The 14904-nt window shown below is 42.2% G+C and overlaps 2 protein-coding genes across 7 annotated transcripts in view; one reads left to right on the forward strand and one right to left on the reverse strand.

The window, feature by feature from the left end:
- LOC124308139 (dynein regulatory complex subunit 5-like) overlaps positions 1-14904 on the forward strand; it is a 57429-nt gene that overhangs the window by 5596 nt on the left and 36929 nt on the right. For 3 of the 6 annotated variants that reach the window (XM_046770536.1, XM_046770534.1, XM_046770535.1), the window contains 10 exons: positions 2406-2538; positions 3096-3368; positions 3648-3839; positions 3933-4094; positions 4160-4298; positions 4893-5130; positions 5196-5351; positions 5704-5818; positions 7675-7862; positions 9395-9554. In XM_046770536.1, coding sequence (XP_046626492.1) covers positions 2492-2538; positions 3096-3368; positions 3648-3839; positions 3933-4094; positions 4160-4298; positions 4893-5130; positions 5196-5351; positions 5704-5818; positions 7675-7862; positions 9395-9554 — 1670 coding nt within the window. In that variant the 5' untranslated portion in view covers positions 2406-2491. Of the gene's footprint in view, positions 1-2405; positions 2539-3080; positions 3369-3436; positions 3840-3918; positions 4095-4159; positions 4299-4892; positions 5131-5195; positions 5352-5703; positions 5819-7674; positions 7863-9394; positions 9555-14904 lie in introns of those variants that run through there. The other 3 variants (XM_046770538.1, XM_046770539.1, XM_046770540.1) reach the window with 3 other exon arrangements.
- The window catches only part of LOC124308150 (Kv channel-interacting protein 4), a 50650-nt gene that overhangs the window by 3634 nt on the left and 32112 nt on the right, over positions 1-14904 (reverse strand). Inside the window, exons 2-4 of the mRNA XM_046770555.1 lie at positions 1867-1936; positions 1715-1785; positions 305-577 (exon numbers count right to left, since the gene is read on the reverse strand). Of these exons, the coding sequence (XP_046626511.1) occupies positions 305-577; positions 1715-1785; positions 1867-1936 (414 nt within the window). The remainder of the gene's footprint in view (positions 1-304; positions 578-1714; positions 1786-1866; positions 1937-14904) is intronic.

Genomic DNA, 14904 nt, shown 5'->3' on the forward strand with positions numbered 1-14904 from the left:
AAGAAACCACTTTCGCATAGGATTTTTATAATCAAGAATAAGATACCAGATTTCGAATGAAACGGGAGTTTCACTCCAAATGAAACTACAAACACGAGCTGAAGCAAAAACTTGACGCGATGGAACTTTTTGAGTCGGTATTTTTTCCGGTTTCGGTGAATGAGAATCCACAATAAACGGTATAACAAAATACCTGTGCAGTTTCTTTGGTTGCAGACCTGTGCGATCACTCTGTACGCGTGTTTGAAAAAATGATATAAACAAAAAATAAAATAAATATTAGTACAACAATGATAATATTTACTTTAAGGCAGCTCTCGATGAATTCCTCGATCGTGATGACGCCGTCCTGATTCAGATCGAGCTTTCTAAATACTCTGTCGAGTTGTTCGCGGGCAGCTCGTTCCTCGTCGACTTGATGCCGTCTTCCCATAAGTTCGTGAACCGCCGTTACAACCTCGCCAAGTTCTCCCCTCGTGATGCACCCGTCGCCGTTTATGTCGTACAGCTTGAAGCTCCACCTCAGCTTCTCGTATATGCTGCCCCTCAGGAGGGTCGACAGAGTGACCAAGAGGTCCTGCAATTATCGAACTTACGGTGATGCCGGAGGATCGACGTTACAAAGCGACTCGGGACGTGGCTGCGGTTCGCATTTGTAATAATTTGGATAATCGCGTCGGACGCTAGATTATTGAGCTCGATTATTCGGAGTGAGAGAAAAGAAGCCGTCTTCCATTTTTTTTTTTTTTTTTAATTTAGAAATTTGACAATTTTCATTCGACACGGCGGTTGAAAATTTTTGGTTTACACCTACTCCGGATCCTTCCGAACCAATGTTGAGACGGCTGAGTGACACACTCGAGCGCTGCAGCAGCGATAATAAAACGGCATCAGGGAAATTCAAACCAGCGGGGATCTAAATTAGGGTTTAAAGTGGCTGATCGCACGTCTCCCGCCGATATACCTGCATGATTACCGCTGCTAGGAGATATAAGTGTCCAACGTGCGAGCCAGGTGAATATCGATTTCCTTATCGAAAGTGGGAAGGGGGATTAGCTGCTACGGTATATTAATTCTAGGGGAAATAAATCTCGAGAGGATGAACAGAGGGAGGAGGAAGAGACGGTGCTGCAGAGATTCTCAATTCCGCGTTTATAATTCTTGCCGAGTCTTCAATCTTCCGCGGATTGAGTTTCGCAGGATTCGATAACCGACAGCTGGGCTCAGTTTCTGAGCCACCGAAAGTCCCCAACCTATCCAAAGAGACAATTTGTATTATTCTTTCTCTGAAATCCTGCGAGGGATTCGGAGTCCCGATCCTTGCGGGTACCTTCGTTTAGCCTAAACTCGTTACCTAAACGGAATCTCGGGTTCCGGACGGGCGGAAGTCCTTCCGACTAGGTGATACGTAACGGCTGTAATAGCTAGTGATAAGACAAGCTGTCCAGTCGGTGAGCTTTCACGTGCAGGAAGCTTACAGGCGTCGATGTAAACATGTAACATGGTTAATCGATCAGCAGCAGGCAAACAGATACACGTCACGTTTATCGCGCATTCGTGACATCTGATGTTTACAGGTTACACACACCGATGACTCGAGGTGCCTCTATCCGTAATTTATTTCCTCGTTTTTCCTTCCCGGTTCGCCGCTGCGTGTACTGTTGCTAATTGGTAGGACGGGGGGTCGGTTTGTCTAATTAAAATTTTTAATTACCCTGAAGCTGATGGCTCCGTTGCAATTCACGTCGAAGGCCTTGAAGACGTAGTGGGCGTAGAGGCTCGAGTCTGTAATTCGATTAATCACACTCCGTTAACCGATTGGGTTATTACAGGAGGGCTTTTCTTTAATGCAATTGAAAAACTCACTGCCGTGCGGGAAAAACTTGGCGTATATGTCCTTGAACGAGTCCTCGTGGACCACTCCTTCGGGACACTCCTGGAAGATAATAGAAAAAATCGATCGTTATTACGTGAAGGGGGTAGTTTTCACGATCGTACAATTCAAAGTGTGCCGATGCCTTCGCCTTTTTATCGATACGTTGAACGCGAATATATATACACCGATGTATTGACGTTCTTTAATCAATTAAAACGTCAAACACCCAACGGATATGTACAATTAATACTCTCTAATTGGCTAATTGCTTTCACCCGCCATTCACAGCGCATACAACGGGCTTGAATGAAACGTCGTTTCGTGTCTAACAAACCATTTGTTATTCATCCGCTGTTTTCCGATCGGCCTATTGGCCCGCGGTGAAAATATTCCTGTCTTTGACGTGTTCTGCTTTCGTCGTAAAACGGGGATGAATCTGAATACAGCGGCGGATGGGGGAATAAAATGTGGCGGGATATTCGATAGTCGTCTAATGTCCTTTCTTTCATTTTCTTTTCACTTACTGCAGATAAAAAAGCTCCGCAACAACACGGCTGCCTTTTGACTCGGTGACACGTTGACGCAGTCTACGCATTGCGATTGAAATTCAAAACGATGAGGATACCCTACACAATCTCGAGGAACGTGTTTGAAACTTACAGGTAAGCGACTTACGTATACCTCGGTGGTATTTAAACTTCGGAAATTAATCCTTTAATCCGAGGTTAGAGTCTCAGAAAAAGAGAGAGAAGGAGAGAGCGGGAGTAAGAAAAAGAAAAAAAAAAAAAAAACGCAGAGACGGCGCGACGATGACGAATTCTTAGAGTAATATACATTTTAATGCGGCGCTCCTCTCTTTCGCCACGGCTCTTCTCGCGCGCACTCCGCCAGTACGTTCTTTGAAGTATACTTGCCTAGCTAAAAACGCCGACGAACTAGCTTCCGTAGGTAATCAGCTGCTGGCCGGAGTACGGAGAAAATGAAAAAGGAAGAGCCCTCGACCAGAAGAGGGAGGGTGGGGGGGGGGGGGCGTCTACGGCGAGTCAACCGGAAGTCAAATAACGCGGCGTAGAACGTAGAGACGGATGATTAATTAGCCGCGCGAAATAATGCCGCATGGCAGGGCGTTCCGTTCCGGTTTCCGTTCGAAATTAGCGACCCGTTTCCAATCGTCGTTGGAAATAATTCATTCGTTGATGTTCAGTTGACCCCGCCGCAGATGTTCACAGCAAACGATTCAGCTACCGAACGAACAAGAGCGGACTCTCAGGCCGGAGGATGTGAACTGGGACGCGAACATTGTGCCTGAACTTAAGGTCCTTGCGATGCACGTCCTCGTTGAGCATTGGCAGGACAACCCTATCCTTGACGAGTTGCCGACCCCCGTTGATCGGGACCTGCTCTTAGAACTCCTGCCGACGAATCTTCCCTTCGAGCTGACGATCAAGTGGATACCTGACGAGGTCTTCTGGAAACGTGCGGCCAGTGACAGGTAGATATGGGATACATGGCGGCTGTCTTTGGGAATAGTTCAAGCGGGTATGTATAGGGTGATTCAAAATAAACGACGGAGTATATGTTGGGTTGCCTACCACCGAGTAGAAGAAATATCGGTAAAACAGACCGAATCGAATTGAATAATTGGTTGTCGAGAATGTGAATTTCTAAAATTAATCCAACTCTTCGATCGTTCACTCGTACGCGTTCTCACCACCTCGAGTCCGGATAATTTCCGAATCGCATTATTTTCACCGTTCAAATCGCGATCAAGATGGGAGCACAACTATCCGGACGATCATGGCGGCTCGTGGCGTCGTCTCTACGTCGAACGACATTTCTCGGAGTATCTGGAAAGCCTTCCGGCGACCTTTTTCAAGGGTCAGCAGGAGTCCTGCAACGAGTTTATAGAGCTCTGCAAAGAACACGTATTCATGTTGAAAATTCGTTCGCTCGTACCGAGCAGGTGAGTCCGATTTTTTACCCGGGTCCGTGTCACTCCACAAAGGCTCTTCCCCCGGCTAATGGGCCGAGCTTTTGATAAGGAAATCTCTTACAGCTCGCCGGCGGATAAAGCGGATGAGTGCATATCGGAGGAGGAGGATTCCCCGAATCACATACCTTTCAATGAAATTATAACTCGCCTGCCCAATCTCACAGAAATGTCCATCAACTTCGGACTGATTTACATGAACGACGGATTCGATTGGAGGGACTTTAAGTGAGTGCTGCTGCTGCTGAATCTATCTCGATCAGATTTTTCTGTAAATCTCTTTCTCTCTCTAGATTTTCGGTCGAGGACTGCAAGAATCTCGGGTCTGGTATCAAGAACAGCGTGAGATTGGCCAAATTCAGTCTTACCAGGAGCAATCTCGACTCCCATCGTGTTGCGGCTCTGCTTCATGGAATGGCGGTCAATAATACGGTAAGGGAATACGTATATATACGCGTTTGCTGATCAAATGAAGGCCGATTCTATGCGCTTGCAATGGTTAGGGATGCACGTCCTAACCTAACCCAATATAATTGTCTGCAAAGTTGCAACAAGCTGCACGAAAATTGGCCGAATCCTAGCATTAATGCGATTGCGGTACAATATTATATGCAAGCGACGGGCTTGCGGTTGAATTTTAAACGCGTCGACGCCGCCAATTTTGGGCTTCGTTTATTCCCTGCAGCAGCCGCTGTACCACGCGCGTTATCTTTGTTCCATTTGATGTAGAAAAAAAACCACGGGGGAATAAAAAATAAAACTGAACTTTGTTCATTTTATTTTCACCGTCATCAAACTGCCGCGGATTGCGATAACGCCGCGATAGCGTGTTTCGCTCAATATAATACCGGCGAATACTCGATTTGTGATAAAATCTCGGCTGTTCAACCCCCAGAGCCTTTTTTCCTGCAGTTTTAAATGCCGCGTTTAACGTTATCCGGGAATCATCGATCCTCCGTCTTCGTTCTTCGCTTACCGCTGATTACGCTCAAGCGATACCGTCGCAGTTACTTTCTTTCACCAAAGGTCGTAGAAATGAATCTCTCGCACTGCAAACTCGGCGATCTTGGCGCCCAGGCCGTCGGTGAATATCTAACGATAAATAAACGGCTGAGGATCATTCACCTGGCGAACAACTACATCGGGGCTCGTGGGGCTCAAGGCATCGTCCACGGACTGCTTCAGGAGTCGTCCGCGCCTTTGAAGGAGCTTAATCTGCGGCTCAATCCGCTGACGGACGTTGGTGGCAATCATATCTGTGCACGTAAGACGAAAAATTTCAATACTTGGCCGATTCAACCACTTTTACCGGGCTTTCGTTCTGTCCAGTCATACTGCGCCACCAGACTCTCGAGAGTTTGAACATCAGCGGTTGCAGCCTGACCACCGAGGGCGGAATAAACATGGCCGAATGCTTGGCTTCCGGCTACGTAAAATCGCCGACACTCGAATTGGACCTGTCGAACAACGAGCTTGGACCGATCGGTAAGAAACCTGGACATTAGAGACGAGAAGCTGCACGCCATGCGAAAGTCGAACAACCCGCGAGTTTTAGAAGGAACGTCACGTTTGGGAATATATATCTAGGTACACAAGCCAATCGGAGCTGTTTGTTTGTCGGTCCGCGTATTTCGTGTACAATTGACGATCCTGCGTTCTAAAGCATCGTAAATGTTCCGTGAAATACGTGGATGCTTTCACGAGTTGATCGGCAATCGCGTGGAATTGCAGGATTTCACTTGTTCGGCTCCGGTATTCCAGTCGATGCAGCCTCGCGACGCAGGGACAATTTACGACGAACGAGACAATTCGGATGATGTTTTCATTTGCGTTGCAGCTGGAGAAGCTTTCGAAGTGGCGGTGACCTCCTGCAACCTCATCGTCGGTCTCGACGTCAGGATGTGCAATTTTTCCAAGAAGTCTGAGTACACGATCAGCGAGTCCGTCGCAAGGTAAGACGATGAGCACTCGCCGTTGGCCTTGGGAATAATTTTCAGGACGTATCGCGGTCCAGTTTGAAGAAAACTGCCAAGTCTTAGAACCTGGGGGAATAAGGATGTAGATCTCGAAGCAGGCCATGCTCTGCAGGACGATGAATCTTCGTTTTGGCAGACGTCCAGTTGCACCACGGCTACGCGGCTCTTCCTTTAATGTTTTATCCTGACTTTTTTTACCACCCCGAAGAATGACAAATTGTCGCAAAATAACGAGGCTTGACTTGAGCAGCAGGCATAATGTACAAGTAGCCGGATTTTCGTTCTGGTCTCATGACGACGTATTTATCACCAGCAATCTCTGCTACACGTGAATTCGATTATCCTGTACTCGAAGCGCAAAATTGAAATACTCGGACCGTCCGAACTAAATTGTCAGGTCAAGCTGTAAAGGGCCTTTCTCGGGTTCAAGGACTAAAAGCACGAGTCTCGATTGATCGAACGACGCTGTTCCTCGAGGCTCTCGAAAAACGGATTGAGATTCTTCCATCTCTTTTCATTTTAACGGCGAACTCTCGGACAAGGGACTCGTCAGTGTGTTGAAAGCCTGGCTCCGTTTAGGTAAAGGATGAGGATTCAATTCTGAGCCGTTTCACCATAAATTATAAAAACAAAAAAAACGAACAACGAATTTAATTGAGAAAATTCTTACTACGCGACAAATTCATTACCTGTTTCTACAGTTAACCAACGAACCAACGAACACCATAATTGTTTGGATTTTTCAGGGGTCTTAAAACCCCTGAATGATAGATGAAAAAAAAATAAAAAACGTTTGGACAGAGACAAAGTGTGCTGGCTTGGTACCTTTCTAAGTGAGGCTTGAGCGCCATGATAAGTAAATAATGAGGCCGGTTTGGATTCAAGCCACCCTCGCTGCAGGATATTCAACCGTAAATCGGTTGTGATATATGACTATTCGTCGTGGTGAAAATCCACTTTGCCATTTGGGCTTGCTACCATACCAATTAAACATTTCGTTGGTTTTTTTTTTTGTATCTCTTTTAATTGTCCGAGATCGCTTTAATAGTTTCAATTGCGCCTGCAGCAAGAAATTACGTAATTAACGTAATTGGACTGCGATAGGAATTTACGACGTCGCCTCAATTCCATATAAGTTTCGAACCGTAATAAACCTACAATATGGGGGGCAGTGAGGGGGTATAAATTAATTGGTTTTTCTGTTCGACGTAACGATTGAACGAACTCGACGCATTGTTCAATTCCGATTGTCGCAATCACCCATTCGCCGGTTTATACATTTCGATCGGAATTGTCCTTTGTCTCCCGCTATAAAACAACATCAACTACCTCCGCATTGTCGGAGAGCTTTGAATTAAATACCCTCGCACGTAACAGATAATTTATAATGACGTCAGACGGCTCAACGTGCCCTCTGTAAAGGGTTAGAAATTGAGTTACCGTCGGTACGACCGAGTATTTCTTTCACCTACATCCGTACCTTTACGGAAAAAGATTACAGCTGATGCCGAAAAAATCCCAATTAGAAAAAGGTCTGTGCAGAGAGTATAAACGGGGAATGTAGACAATTTCGATTTTGTCATTTTTTATTTCCAGTTATTTTTTGGTTTGCATACCAAACTATGTCAGCTAGAATCATTCACACGTATTATTTTGATACATTTATTGTTGATTCAATTAAATTTCCAGGTCAATATTTGGACTGTATTTCACAATAGTTGCACAATAAGTATAATAATTATAATCAGCCAAGGATTCTCCGTGTCGGAAATTTAGCTGTGCATGTACGAGACACGTTGAAAAATTCTTAAGGAGAAAATCGGTCTTCCCAGAAACAAGAAATTTCACAAACAGAACCGGCCACGTCAAATGTCCAGCAGAATAAGCTCCAGTAGTACGTATCCACGTGGGGTCAGCCTCGCCGTTCCGCCGGCTTATACGTCGATGCAAATTTCCCCCGCTGCCAAAATTCCTGCTGGATTCCAAGACAATCTCCGAACGCGTTCTAGGATGATGACAGGTAAATTATTGACGACAAGATGCGGCTTGATTATTTCCATATAATTCGCTGGTATAATAATTCAGGGATTTCACTGAGGTTGTTACAAAGCTCGGTGAATTCATTCCGCGTAAGAAAACAAATTTTCTCAAACTAGTAATGTATTATAAAATATATTTCGAATCTATTTCTCTTGTGCGATAAGTTTTCAACGGGCCGATTTATGTGCAGGACATATTTGTAAGTGTAGTGTTTGGGAGGTGTAGTTTTTTTTATGATCAATCGTGCAGACTTTGTTCGTACGGAAAATTTAATGCTTTCCGCGGTACAGTCATTCGAAGACCCTTGCAGATTTCTGTTGGTTGCAAAACTCGTGGCTTTTATCCGATATGACGCATGAATGCAATTTTATTTTTCCATCTATATGGTGTTTAATACGATGGAGTGTTTCGCGTGAAACATTGAATTGTTATACTCTCGGATATTGCGCGCGATATTTTGAGCTAAGATTTTCAACTGGATTACTGGATAAATTCAAATATGCAAGCGGTAGAAAATTTCGGTATATAAAATCGGCGTGAACGACAAAGCCCATTTTTTCTTCTTACGTTATCAAGGTGGATGAAAAAATAAAAAAAATAAACTGCTCGCTGTTCAATTTAATATTCTAAAATTTAAATCGCTCGTAAAGAAGAAGAAGGATGATAATAAAGGGAAAGTAGCGAAATGAACGCCGTTATTTTGACTGTGAGATTTCGCTCGAGGCTTCTGATAATGATGTTGTAGCCGCTATAGTCACGCGAAATTCACGATTGCTTCTTATCTCGCGTCCGGATATTTCTTTCTCCGTTTGCGTTCTACGGTTCGCAGATTTTCTATATCCTTCAGATACGATCGCACGAAAGTTTCTTCCGGTATATAAGAAACGGAAACGTCTAAGTTACAGTTGTGTCAACCGGTCTAAATCTCATTTATCGTATTTCGCGATTTAACGAGTATAAACATAATTTATGGGGAATTTCATGCGAACTTGACCAAAGTCTAACCCTGGCCATTTTTGATTTGGTCAAATTTTATTGTACAATTGCCCTAGCTTTCAAACGTATCCTGAATTTTGTCAGATTTTTTATTCAACCGGTCAATTATTTATAAATATTCAAATTGATATTGAAAACCACCTTTTTTGACGTTCGCAGAAACTTCTCAAAAATTGTATTTTCTATTCGAAACATTTCAAGACCAGGCCCATGATGGGCCGATATTTTTCATTTTTTTTAGCACTTTTTTTGATATTGAAATATTGTTTAAGCGGTCGAAAATGTACAAAAAAATCTCTAAACTTTTATTTTTCAAATCTATCTATGATGAATCCGGTCTAGAAATATTTGGAACAGAAAATACGGTTTTTGAGAATTTAAAAAATGGTCGTTTTCATGCATTGCTGCAAAAAAATGTAACACTTGTCTGAAATTCGAAATCCTCCACGACTGATTTTAAAATCTCTCGAGCCTCCAACGATTCTGTATCCTTGACTTTAAATCTTTTCAATCAAGGGTCCAGGAGTGCTGTTGACGATTCAAATGCCCAGAGATTGTCTCGTAACGATTCGGCGAGCAGGTCGAAGGTCGGAAGTTCATCGATGACCTTGTCGGCAACCAATGAAGAAACTTTGTCGACCGAACCAGTTTCCGCCAACGAAACCCCGGAACCTCGGTAAGCTCGCGTTTAAGGTCGGCGATTCTCCCTGGGGAATAGGTATTAGTTCTGTAAATTCCCGTTTCGAGATACTTTCCGCATTTTACTTTTACTCTGTCTCCAAATTCACCCAAGTCACTCACCCCGATAAATACCTGCGTCTTTTTTAATTTGATGAAACCGTTATATAATACTTTGTACATCGAATTTCTTTAATAAAAACCGTGCGTATTTCTATACACAATTATCAAAGACCCGTAGCAACGTGAAATCACGAGTCAAACTTTTTGAGACATTTATTCTCACCTTGACAAAGTTAATCCCTAGAGAAAAATTTGATCTACATAATTTTGCGGAATGTTTCGGTCCGGCTTTTTGTCACAGCTGCGAAGACACGTATGGCGACCGTGTTGATTTGTTGTGATCTTATCGCGGGATAAGAACGACTTTGGCTGTTCTTTTGAAGGTGGTATAAAGTGGAAGAAGGGAATATTATAAGCTGGAAAATGAATATTGTGCCACTTTTTTTTTTTTTTTTATGCATCTTTCTACAAGTCGTGAAGACAGCAATTATTCCAACCGTTTATTAACCCCGATGTAGTTAATACTTTTTACCCAACCTGACAGGAAAAAAGTTGTAAACTTTTCATACGCCCTGCAAATCAACGGGCGCGATATGTTTAAAGTTCCAGAAGTGTAAATCGGTTTATAGCGTGTTTTGAATCAAATCATGTACTCATATAGCTGAACCTTACAAAGGCAATTATGACTCCCGTCAGTATTTCATACACCCAATGTAAAAGGCGTAAAGTTCCTCGTTTTTGTGTGTCTCGCACTGTCACTCTCCCTCCCTCCCTTCCTCTCTCTCTCTGTCCGAACAGAAACTTCACGTTCAGGTGATTTATTTTTCTCGCGACCAGAGAGCTCTATTCAAATCACTTCACCTACGCCACACGCTGCTGCTGATTACGTGTATGTATATCTATATTATGACGTCACTACAGCAGGTTACGGTATTAAATTCAAGAGAGAAGACAATTTTACTGAACAGTAAACGGCGAGCTGCCGTTTTGCCGTGCGTTATTGCCCAGCGTATATTTTTTTTCCTTCATATTTATGGTATACGAAGACTCTTTTTTTTTTATACTTGCCTTGCGTCATTCTTTATTCCCGTTCGTCTCGCAGTTATTTCTCCGTCGAATAAGATTTTATAATTTGGAAAATCGTTAGGAAACGATCCTCCGTTCTTACTTCAATTTCATTCGCTTCTACCTCTTCTCGTTCTCCTTTCCTCTCGCTATTTTTTTCCATTCTTGACGTATCCTATAAACGCTTTTCTACCTGTATAATATATGTACAATACCTATGTATGTAAGGTATGTCATCGTGGTTGGGAAGTATTGTACGACCAATTCTCACACTTCATAACATAATATTGGCAGTTTTATTTCGCAAGAAAACAAAAATAACCTCTCCCATGCGTTTCTCATGATTTTAGTATTTTTTACGAACCCCCGAAAAACAACAGAGTTGACCTATAATTCGGGCAGAAAACAAATTCATCAGGGTTATTGTACATAGATTTAAAATCCGTCGAAAATTCGAGCGTAAAAAAATGAATTTTACTCAAAACAGCGAAAATGTTCGTGAACTTCAACCGGTTGATAGCAAATTTTCACATACATAACGTGCGACCTTTAATTCATGCGTGAAACATTCAATTCTCCTGGAATTTGTCAGGAAAAAAATTACGTTATACTTTTAATCGTGCGCATCAAATTGATAGAATCCTAAAACTGCAATACGCGAACAACTTGAACATGACTGACAATAATAGAATCATTAAATAATTGTAAAGGTCGTACACGAAGCTCTAGACGAATTTCCCAAAAATTTAATAAAACGTCCAGAGTGAAATGATGGAAAAATTTTATTGCAAAACATAAACGAAAAGTTTTGATTTTTTAACTCGACCGAATATTCGTTTAAGTTTTCAATTAGATTACTTCCGAACCAATTGATTAATTTTTCCGGTATTTAGGGTGGTTAGAAAAATGATTTTCTCCGTCTCAAGCTGTTAAAACATAAGAAGGAATAAAAAAAAGAAAAAAAAAAAAAAATGATCAAGGAACTGTGAATTAAAGAAAGTCGGACGAATAATTTCTCGTTAAGGAAGCATTTCGATATTGGAAAACAGAGAAACGATACGAGCGAATTCTCATCGACCAAAGTCTTCCGCGTGGTTCTGAAATTCCGGAGGAATTGTAGTCTGGATTTCCGATTGGAATATGGAATCGCGTGCTGCTTTTGCCTCAGCGGGCTCGCAATCACTGTTCGATCTTTCGACGCCGCGAATTCCCTTGGCTCACTGACCCAGTGCCATTACGGGTATAGCATTCGGCGGTTGCGTTTCCCCATCGGAAATATTAGCAGCTGCCCATTCGCAGCGATATCGACTCACGCAATCTATTCATACAGGTAACATCTACGCCCCCGCAGTTTGCACGAATCGTCAATTATTCACTGGAGAAACGTGGACGTCGATACTCGTGCGATTCGCGCAACGTTGGCTAAACATTTATTCATGTCGGATAACATGCTTGTGCCTTTTTACGCCCCCTCTGATCTTCCTCTAGCACCTGTGCCTTTAGTGCACTTGATACCGTGCACTTAGATCACGCGTCGAGTAGACGTGATTCAAAAATGTTACAGAGGAATGCGCTTGTTTTTTTTTTTTTTTTGTCAATTTGTGTGAATGAGATATTCAGGGATTTTTTCAATCTGGCTACATTTGACGTTTTTTTACAGCTTTGCGAGGGCTTATTCAACGCTCAAGTTTCTCCTGCGATTTGTGTGAACATATTTCCCTGATTGTTGGATCGCGTAATTACTGCTGTAGAATATTTAAAATCGTTCCGCATCGGAGTTTCTAATGGTCGATTTCAAGTTCGTCTCGAAGACTATAATATCGAGCCGTCCGGCGTCCAGAAATTAAATAGTAATTAATTCTCACGGACGGGGTGGAAAAATGTTTGCGGAATAGAAAGAACACCGCCCACCATGCAAATGAAATCAGACTGGAGAACGACTACGTGTTACGACGCAACGTTAATCGTTGCATCGCCGTGTTATATAAGTATAATAAATTCATAAGTAGATTTCTGGCTTCGGTCGTATGCCACTTTAGGTCTTTATACGCGTAGGTATAAGGTATGCACATTATTCCAGTCAGCCTGGACTCTCGGTCTCGGTCACACAGGCCGAGGCCCAACATTCTCGTGTTTAATTAGATATTCATTTGATAGGCACTACTCGGCGTGTCGGGCGTGGAATAATTTCATTGTTTTAGATTAGATTACATGTTACGAATTCCACGCGTGACTCGCCCACGCTCTGTGGAATGGCTGAAAATTCCGTTTTTCCTTCTCTGCGCGCATTTTACACGCAGATCATACTCGACGATAAGACGCAAAGGTAAATAAGTATTACAAAAGTGAAAATAGAAATATCTTTACGATTTTTCAGCGACACGGTCTTTCATACATATGTATATGTACGCTGACGGGGTAATTTTTCATTTTTTTGATGTTGGCGGCTTTAAGACGCATCGACAACGCTACGAAGTTAGTTTTTTAAAGCCCCCTTCCTTAGCTGTTATTCACGTGTCATCCTGATGGATAAAAATTTGTACCTCCGTTTGAGAAAAATTAGTATTATAAAAAGAAAGTGATTGAAACCAGTGGAATGAAAGGAATGACCATAAAAATGTTCGATTATTGGAATTGTCTGTTCAGGACATTATCGCGATGAATCGCAATCGCAGTTTTGAAAATACATTTATTTTTTTATCGTTCGGATTATTTAGTACCCAACGAATATGGATAAGGAAATTACGGACGATTTGCGCTTAAATATACAGGCGAGGGTGAAAATGGTCGCTTAGCGAAGTTATTGAAGCTACTGAATAAAGCGAGGGAAAATGCCTATCCCTACAATTACTTTCTCGGATTGCAATTAACGTCGTTTTGGATAATTGGCAGCCTACTCGCGCCGAGAAAGCTTTATTAGTCGTGAAAAAGTCAGGGGCGAAGCACATTCGAAGCCCCTAGTAATTCATATAAATATTATTGCACCCCGAATTCAATATCAAAAGAAAATTGTCACCCAGTATATATATATATATGGAAGTGAAATTTCTTTTCTGACGTGACGCCGCGTTTCTTTATCCGTATAATAAACACAAAGCGATCAAACAACCGGCGGCACCATTTCACGAGGCGAAAAGTGATGGCTTATCGTCGGATGTGAGTTTTCTTTCATCAGGAAGTTGCGTCATGTTCTTGACCTAGCTCACTTCCTTCCTGATGTCATAATTCGGCTCCCTTTATTTCTCGCCAGCTGAAACGCAGCCGATAATTCACCGTATTGTTATTCATACATACGTAATTAAACTTGTCATCACGGTGTCGATGTTCTACCTAATTTTCACTCGCCTTTGACCCGCAGCGGTGAAACGTGTAATAATTCCCACACCACGAAAATTAGGCGGTACAAGAAGAAAAGTGAATTTACAAAAAAAAAAAAAAGTGATGTATACAAGTAGAGAATAGACGCGAAATAACAGAAACGGGGGAAAAATGCGAAAAAATAGCAATCTTGTTCAATCGGCGACGCATTCGTGAATAATTTAAGGGGGAAAAAAGAGGCTTGCGAACACGTATACCTCTAACCTATATATATACCTTATTGTATCACGTATCCTACAGCGATCTCGTGACAAAACAAACCCTGGTAATATTTTACCACGTTGACCCCCGTGCATCGTTAGGTGATTTTTTTTTTTCGTCTTTTTTCCTTTACCTCCCTCCAGTCCTACCCTTTCTTATGTTTTTACACTTCCGATCCCTCCCTCAGGCAAAAGATGCGAATTTCGTCGTGACGTATGTGGGATTGCAGGCGATTGCGCTATAATATTTAATTTTATAAAATTAATAATATTTTCTGCGTACCGCGCACTTTTCCCTTTGTGTGCAGTACGCATTCCACCATCCGAAAGCTTGACGATGAAGTGAATAACAAAGTAGATTTTTCGCAAGGATTTCGCAGCTGCTGAGCGTGGAACAAGGTATAATCGTTTTACTCTTTGAAACGGCGGGATATTTCAGCAGAAATGCGCCTAATAAATTCGGTGAATTAACAGCGAAAATACTAGACGTGTCACAAAATGTTGTAGACTTTTTTGTAAAGCATTTCAACCGCTATAAAGACATGTCATTCGATTAATTTTCAATTTAGGTAAAATTAATTTGTAATTATTACAACTAATAATATGTAATATACGCAATTCCACTTTGAATGAACCATTTTT

The sequence above is a fragment of the Neodiprion virginianus genome, chromosome 6, assembly GCF_021901495.1.
Source record: "Neodiprion virginianus isolate iyNeoVirg1 chromosome 6, iyNeoVirg1.1, whole genome shotgun sequence".
In the NCBI taxonomy this organism is placed as follows: domain Eukaryota; kingdom Metazoa; phylum Arthropoda; class Insecta; order Hymenoptera; family Diprionidae; genus Neodiprion; species Neodiprion virginianus.